This window comes from Kogia breviceps, chromosome 7 (genome assembly GCF_026419965.1).
Source record: "Kogia breviceps isolate mKogBre1 chromosome 7, mKogBre1 haplotype 1, whole genome shotgun sequence".
NCBI lineage: Eukaryota > Metazoa > Chordata > Mammalia > Artiodactyla > Physeteridae > Kogia > Kogia breviceps.
The window spans coordinates 17561411-17569877 of NC_081316.1; the positions used below are offsets into that span (position 1 = coordinate 17561411).

Below are 8467 nucleotides of genomic sequence, written 5' to 3' on the forward strand. Positions count from 1 at the left end.
CTTACATGAGAGTCTGGACTCTACTATGTCCGGGGTGGGGGCCCCTGGGCCCCAGACACATATGATCCCATTTAACACTCACACCAACTATAAGAGGTAGGTGGGAAACCCATTCTACAAGATAAGGCTCAGAGAAGTTAAGGGACATGCCCAAAGGCACCCAGTAACAATATGGCCATGGACTGATGCAAACCCAAGCTTTTTAGGTGACAGAGCTACTGCAGGGACGGGTAGGGTTCTGTGTGAGTCAAATGAGGGCCACGAAACCATAAATCCCAATGTTACTCAGCTCTGCCCTGCTTTACCGTATAAACTCAGTTCAGCCCTATCTTGGCTCTAAATCTGGTTTCCCATGTGTCAGATGAAGAGACCAGATTTAGATTCTGCCTGCCCTGACCTCCTTCTGGGAGATTACAGCAGGAATGACGGATGTGGCCAGCATGTTCACAACCCCCTCCTGTGCCCATAGCAGACATCACTAATCAACCATTGCGCTCCTTCCTATAGATCCCACACACACCATCAGAGTCCTTGTAAATAACACACTTTAGGCTGACACCACCGACTGGCCAGATCTGAGCTCAAGACCAGATCACTTCAAGTCAGACAAACCCAGCTCCCCAAACCAGGTGTGACTGGAGCTGTTAGAAGTCACTCTGTATTCTGGGAGCTTATTTATAGATCTGACGTGAGGGAGTCTTTTCTAACCACCAGAGCTGCCCAACCTTGGGGGTGAGTTCTCTGTCATCAGGTATGTTCAAGCAGAGGGTCAACAAATCTGTCAGGAGGCTGCAGATGGGACTTTGGCCCTGAAAGGGGCTGGGCCAGTGTCCCAGAGGTCCTGCCCAGCCAGGGGTCTGTTCAGACAAAGCCCCAGGAGCAGGATCTTTGTGTTCCTGGATAGGACACCGGCCTTTGGGGGGCCACTGAGCACCTGGGCAACAGCAGGACAGGGGGGTCATGGGGATGGGGCACTGGAGATGGACAGGGTGCCCACAGAAGGATGCAGCGCTGGTTGCCCAAGGCCCAGCTGAGCAGCTGCTGTTTGCAGGCAGAAAAGGGCGAGTAGCGGATGTCCTTGAGCTTCTCCAGGCCCGAGGGGGAGAGCAGGCAGGCGCGGTGGTGGGAGAAGGTGTCGAAGGAGAAGTTGCTGTGGTAGCTGCCCATTCTGCTGTTGTCTGCATGGGCACGGAAGTGAGGGCCTGTTCAGCAGCAGCCCACCGCCCAGCAGGGAGCTCAGGGAAAGCCAGGCCATTCTAAGAGCCATTTTGCAGATAAGGAAACTGAGGCCTTGAGAGGCCTGGGGCCTGGATCAACAGTGAGGGAAGGCAAAACTGGGCCTTCTTGGGTCTGGGGTGCCAACCCGAGCTTCCCTGGGAGCTGGGGCTGGAGGGTGAAGCAGGGCAGGGCTCACCGACTCCCCCTAGTGGCAGGGACGGCAGAGTCAGGTAGATGAAGCCCTCCTTGCCTCCAAAGGGGCCGCTGCTGATCCGGTGCAGCACCTGGTACACTACCTGGTGGGAGGAGGGAGGCCAGGGTGGAGGGTCGGCTCGTCATTCCACGGGGAGCAGAGGAGTCTCCTCTGTCTCCATCCTCTACTGAGTGTCGCCCCTCTGAGCTCACAGAGGGGAGTCCGTGGCCCTGAGAAGCGGCAGCGAGGGTCACAAGCAGCAGCAATGCACAGGCTCCATGGCGGCCAGGCTGACTCTGCCTGCCGGGTCCCACCTTTGCTCTGCCCCATCCCCCTGCAGGGGCTCTGCTCGCCATACAGAACTTTTGCACGACTGAGGAAAAGAGGGCTGCCCTGGGGCAGGCCAGATAGAAAGAGCACCTCTTCATCCGGGCGGGAGCTGCCCCGGCCAGGGCACACAGGTGGCCGGCCACGTGTTGGTAGCTTCCTGATGCTGCCCCCCGTCTCTGCCAGGCACCTGTGTGCAGGGAGCCATTGTCCAGTGGCCTGGATTATAGTCACACTGGAGGCACCTGCTGCCCTAATCCTCACCAGTGGGCCGGGAAAGGGGAGGTGACCAGTCTCACTCTTTTGGGCCCCTCTGTTGCTCCCACCTCTGTCCAGCCCACCTGGTTGCTGCTGGAGAAGGTGTACAGGGCCAGGGGCTTCTCCCGACGGCTGATGAAGTCGATGGCCTCGTCCAGGCTCCTCACGTTCAGGATGGGCAGGATGGGCCCGAAGATCTCCTCCCGCATCACCGGCTCCGTCTCCTGCACGTCCACCAGCACCGTGGGAGCTGCCCGGGCACAGGGCACGGCTCAGCCCCAGGGCTGGGGCCTCGGGCAGGCAGGGCCCAGGGACCCAGGGCTCCAGGCTCAGGGACGTTCTGGGGAAGGTGATCTCCCCACAGCCCCCGGGAAGTGACCTTGAGGGGCTCCCCAGCCTGAGCGGGGCCCAGGGGGTCCAGAGAGCCCCTCAACCTTGGTCTTACAGTCAGAGGGTGACCGGATCTGAGGTCCCAAGTCCCCACCTGTTGGGGAGCAGCGTCACCCTCTGAGCCGTTCGGCCCAGGAGACTGGGGCTGCTTTGTTCACAGTATAGCGGACGCTCGGGACGGGCTGTTGCAGTTCAGAACCAGGAATCGTGGGCTCATAGGGCCTGGGGTCATGGCCCCGTGGAGCAGCAGATCTTGGGGCTGAAGTTGGGAAACTGAGCCCTAAAACTCTGGGCTCAGACACGGCAACGCGGAACACTAGTGTCACAGAATCGCGGCGCCAGAGCCGTGGACCAGGCTGGGCTCTAGCAGTGGGGTCGGGGAGCCTCAGGGCCCGAGGTTACAGGCTGGGCCCAGACTCGGGGCCCAGCTGTGGCCCCCAGCGTGGAGGGGCCTTAGCTGGGGTGGGCTGGGCGTTGGGCACGGTGGCAGGGAGGGCAGGACTCACCGATGTAGCGATCGCTTTCATCGCTCTGGCCCCCGATGGCCACGCGGCCACAGCTCAGCAGGCCCCGGAGCCGCTGGAAATTCCTCTCACTGATGATGCGGCCCAGGTCTGGGGAGCTCTGGGGGTCTTCGCCGTAGAAACGGGTGATGGCACTCTGCAGGGCGGGCAGCAGTCGGGCCTGCATTTCGGGGCTGCACAGGATATAGTCGGGGGCCACGCAGGTCTGGCCGGAGTTGAAATAGCGGAAGAAGGCCACGCGGTTGGCCACGGTCTGGGGGTCGCAGTTGTCGTCCACGTAGCAGGGGTTCTTGCCCCCCAGCTCCAGCGTGACGGGCGTCAGGTGCTTGGCGGCAGCAGCCATGACGATCTTGCCGACTTGGGGGCCCCCTGGGGACATGAGAGTTGACCCCAAGCCTCGACTGACCTTGGCCAGATGGTTCAGGCACCACCTTCCCAGCCCATCCTGGCTCACCCACTGGGTTATGCCCCCTGCCCTGCTGCCCCAGGATCCCACCGTGCCAGGCCTGCCTGCCTGGGTTGATTGTCACCTGGGATGCTCCACCCCACTGGCCACCACTTCCTCCTTCCACGGCCTTCTCCATCCCGTTGTCAATGTCCCTCTCCCCCAGGACACTGGCCCGGGCCTCCCTCACTCGTGAAGAGGATGTAGCCGAACTTGTGCTCCAGCAGCTGCCCCGTCTCCTCAGGCCCGCCCGGCACCACGGCAAAGCAGCTCTGCAAGCGGGGACAGACGGCTCAGGGGACACTGCAGGACCTCCTACCGGCAGGGGTGCGGGTGTGGGACGCAGATGTTGAAGGAGCAGGCCCACCCTCACCTGGTCCAGGTATCGGGGCAGCACCTCGGCCAGGACCTTCTCAGTGCTCTTGCTGATCTCCGAGGGCTTCAGCAGCGCGCAGTTCCCCGAGAGGAGGGGAGGGGCGGGGCGAGGAGGAGGCCAGTTGTAGCCACTCCCCGTCTCCATTCAGTCCTCACACCTGCAGGGCAGGTGCCGGCCCCACTCCACCTTCAGGGGAAGAATATGGCTCAGAGAGGTGCCGTGCGGGCCCCAAGGCCACACAGCCTGGGGATGGTGGGCCAGATGAGAACCAGGCCTTCTTAGCCACCTGGTGCCCCTCTTTCCTGGCTCTGTGGGCGGCTGTGAGGCCATGAGGCTGGGGGGACTGGCAGGGGGCGGGAAGGAGGAGGCTCTCTTTCACCTGCCGCCAGGGCGCCCACCAGGGGCACCAGGGTTAGGTACGGGGGTAGTTCCAGGGGGCGATGACGAGCCCCGGGCCCAAGGGCTCCTTCCGGGTGAAGGCCGAGTCCAGCTGCGAGAGCTGGGGTGTGGGACGGACAGTGAGGCCCCACCGAGGATCACCCCAAAGCCCACTCTCCCAGAGTCCTCGAGCTGCCTGTGCAGTGGAGTCCCCACAAGGAGACAGGGGTCCCAAGAGAGTCAGCAGCTCTCCCTGGGCCTGGGCCCAGCCGCCCTGGAACTCGCCCCACGAGGCCCGCGGGCTCACCATGTTCTTGGCCACGGGCTCGCCCTTCATCTGGGCGAGCAGGTTCCTGAGAGCCAGGTCGACCTCGTTCTGGCAGAGGAGGAGCTCCGAAATGTCCCCGCCAAAGGCTGACTGCGGTGGTGGGATTCGGGGGTCAGTCCTGGGCGGGATGGGGAGGGGAGCTAGTGCTTGAGGTCCCCAAGAGCTCCCAGGGTGGGTATGGGGAGAATCTCCAGGGGCAGCACTGCCAGACCCCTGGGAACTGCAGTGAGGAACGTGGACAGCTTTCTACAGCTTTCTACAGCTTCCAACTTTTTTACAGTGAGCATCTGATGCTTCCAGAATCAGAAATGAACAGTGAGTGTTGCTTCTACAACCTCCCAAGAAGCTTCCCTCGTCCCAACTCCCCGGCACGTCCCAATCACAGCCCGGACCACACCGGGCGGGCCCCCGTCTGTCCACACGCCACCTCCTCCCCCAGCCTGGGGAGCCTCTCGAGGGAGGACAGGGTCTGCCTCTACCCCTGGGGCCAGGCCAGCAGAGGCCAGGGCTGGAGGGTTCTTCCGAGGGCACTCCTGGGTGTCACAGGGGTTGCGGGGTGGTGGGGGTGGGGGGCGGGGAGTGAGGCTTAGACAGCACGACGGGCCGGAGGTCACGTGCACAGCTGGGGCAGGGCAGCGCCCACCTCCCTGTGCTGAGCCAGGCCCCGGGACCACGGCCCCCAGCCTGTGGCCTCACATCCCATTCCTCTCCCTGCACCTCGTGCTGCCGGCCCTCACCCCGGGACCCCAGGTACCCCGCAGGTCTGGGCCCCGACCCTGGATCCTTTTGCCGAGCCTTTGCCCTCTTTGCCTGACATGCTGCCTCCACGCGTGTCGACTCCGCTCCTGGCCCGTCTCACCCCTGCCTCTGCTGACGACCAATCCTCCCGGGAGCCTGCGCAGCCCCCCACCAGGTGCCGCGGGCCCACGTCTGGCAGTGGAGTGGCACCCGGGCTGGCCTAACCGAAGCTCCTCCAGCTAGGCTGGCCTCCTCCTGGTTTACACATCGGCACCTCTGGCAGCTGCCTCACCGGACCTGGCAACTCCAGGCTGCTCTGTGATCGCTGGGAGGGCCTGGCAGAAAGTTACCCGATAAGGAGAAAGATCAGGTTACAGGATGAAAATATCAGTGGGGCCCGGCAGCCTCCTCCAGGACGCCCTCAGCCTGCAGGGCTCTTCGGCCCCAGGTCCTCACGTCTAGGTCCCCACCCCCACCCTGCAGGGCTCCTTCATTTGCACTCTCCTAATGTGCCTGCCTGGCATCCTTGGGGCAGATGGAGGGGCCCTGGCAGCTACAGAGAGAGCCTGGATGGGCTGGAGAACCTGTGGCTGCAGGGCGGCACACCTCGTTCATTTTTTCCCTTATTCTCCTGTTTACTGTGTGACCCTAGGCAAGTTACTTAACCTCCCTGAGCCTCCCTGGGGTAACATTTGCACGTAACTGTCATGGTTCTTGAGAGGATCACATGAGAAGATGAAAGAATAGACAAGACACTTCATAGCTCCTGGCACAAAATCAGTGCTCTTAAGTGTTGGCTACTAATGTTTCCAAGACTCATTAGTAGCCAGGGAAGCCCAAGATTTGTGTTTTTTATATTCCCTTTAAGAAATCCTTTTCTACCCTAAGTTTCAAAATTAAATTTTTTTTGGTGTTTTCTTCCAAAAGTTGGCTTTTCACAATAAGTTCTGCTAGAATTTATGCACTTTGTAAGTGGTGTGAAGTAGAGTTCCAATTTAATGTTTTTCCCATCAAGATACCCAGTTGTAGACTTCCCTGGTGGTGCAGTGGTTAAGAATCCGCCTGCCAATGCAGGGGACACGGGTTCAAGCCCTGGTCCGGGAAGATCCCACATGCCACGGAGCAGCTAAGCCCATGCGCCACAGCTACTGAGCCTGCGCTCTAGAGCCCACGAGCCACAGCTACTGAAGCCCACGTGCCACAACTACTAAAGCCCCCGGGCCTAGAGCCTGTGCTCTGCAACAAGAGAAGCCACCGCAATGAGAAGCCCGCCTACCATAACAAGGAGTGGCCCCCGCTCGCTGCAACTAGAGAAAACCCGCGCGCAGCAATGAAGACCCAACGCAGCCAAAAATAAATAATAATAAATAAAATAAATATTTTTTTTTAAAAAAAGAAATGTCCCTGATGGCTTCAGCCTCTACTGTGTTTTGAATGATGAACTTCTTTTATTTTTATTTATTTATTTTTTGGCTGCATTGGGTCTTCGTTGCTGCACGTAGGCCTTCTCTAGTAGCAGCGAGCAGGGGCTACTCTTCGTTGCGGTGCGTGGGCTTCTCATTGTGGTGGCTTCTCTTGTTGTGGAGCACAGGCTTTAGGCGTGCGGTCTTCAGTAGTTGTGGCACGGGGGCTCTAGAGTGCAGACTCAGTATCTGTGGCACACTGGCTGAGTTGCTCTGCGGCATGTGGGATCTTCCCGGACCAGGGCTTGAACCCGTGTCCCCTGCATTGGCAGGCGGATTCTTAACCACTGCGCCACCAGGAAGCCCCTGAATGATGAACTTCTTAATGGATTTGCCCTTGGGCACACGCTGGGGACAGTTGGTGCACCAAGTAGGCTGCATGTTGCCACAGCCCTTTTAGGCACGACTATTGTTCCTTCTTTTCTTGGTCATCTTGGAAGCAGGACCTGAGAGCTGGAAAACTGCATAATTTTTAATATGGCAATACTCCCCAAAGCGATCTATGATACAATGTAATCTCTATCAAAACTGCAATGTTTTGCAGAAATGGAAAAGCCAATCCTCATACATAATTGCAAGGGGCTCTAAATAGCCAAAAATATATTTAAAAAGTAAAACAAAGTTAGAGGACTTACATTTCCTGATTTCTAAACTTATTTCAAATTATAGTAATCAGGGTTTCTCTGGTGGCGCAGTGGTTGAGAATCCGCCTGCCGATTCAGGGGACATGGGTTCGCGCCCCGGTCTGGGAGGATCCCACATGCCGCGGAGCAGTTGGGCCCGTGAGCCGTGGCCGCTGAGCCTGCGCGTCCGGAGCCTGTGCTCTGCAACGGGAGAGGCCACAACAGTGAGAGGCCCGCGTACCACACACACACACACACACACACACACACAAATTATAGTAATCAAAAACAGTTTGGTTCTGGCTTAAGGACAGACATATAGACCAATAGAATAGCACTGAGAGACTAAAAATAAACCCAAACATCTATGAGCAATCGGTTGCCAACAAGGTGCCAAGATCATTCAGTAGGGAAAGAATAGTCTCTTCAACAAATGGTGTTGGGATACCAGGCCAACCACTTGCCAAAGAAGTTGAATACCTACCTCACTCCACATATAAAAATTAACTCAAAATGTATCAACAACCTAGTATTGGAGCTAAAACAATAAAACTCTTAGAAGAAAACATAGGGGTGGGGGGATTTCCCTGGTGATCCAGTGGTAAAGAACCTGCCTTCCAATGCAGGGGACGTGGGTTCCCTGGTCAGGGAACTAAGATCCCACATGCTGCAGGGCAACTAAGCCCCCCAGCTGCAACTACTGAGCCCATGCGCCTCAACTAGAGAAAGAAAACCCCACACACCACAACTAGAGAGAAGCCCTCACACTGCAGAGAAGACCCCGGGTGCTGCAACTAAGACCCAACGCAGCCAAAAATAAAAATAATGAATACATAAATAAATAAAATAATAAAATAAAACTTCTAAAAAAGAGAGAGAGAATACAGAGGGAAATATATTGCATTCTACTTAAAAAAAGAAAACATAGGGGTGAATCTTCATGACCTTGGATTTGACAATGGATTCTTAAATTTGACACCAAAAGCACGAATAACAAAAGAGCAAATAGATAAATTGGGCTTCACAAAAATTTAAAACTTCTGTGCATCAAAGGACATTATTAAGAAAGGGAAAAGATAACGTACAGAATGGGAGAACATATTTGCAATTCCTATATCTGGTAAGGGTTCTATATCTAGAATATATGAAGAACTCTCACAAGTCAGCAACAAAAAGGCAAACAACCCAATTTAAATATGGACAAAG

General features: G+C 57.2%; 1 protein-coding gene across 1 annotated transcript; it reads right to left on the reverse strand.

Moving 5' to 3' along the window:
• Positions 1 to 547: 547 nt before the first annotated feature.
• Positions 548 to 5254, reverse strand: LOC131759765 (aldehyde dehydrogenase family 3 member B2-like). The gene is given in 11 exon segments (XM_067039392.1): positions 548 to 575; positions 935 to 1178; positions 1415 to 1514; positions 2080 to 2246; positions 2893 to 3279; positions 3546 to 3627; positions 3729 to 3817; positions 4114 to 4152; positions 4155 to 4230; positions 4417 to 4657; positions 5175 to 5254. Coding segments are annotated over 11 exon segments (1533 nt in total).
• Positions 5255 to 8467: the final 3213 nt, after the last annotated feature.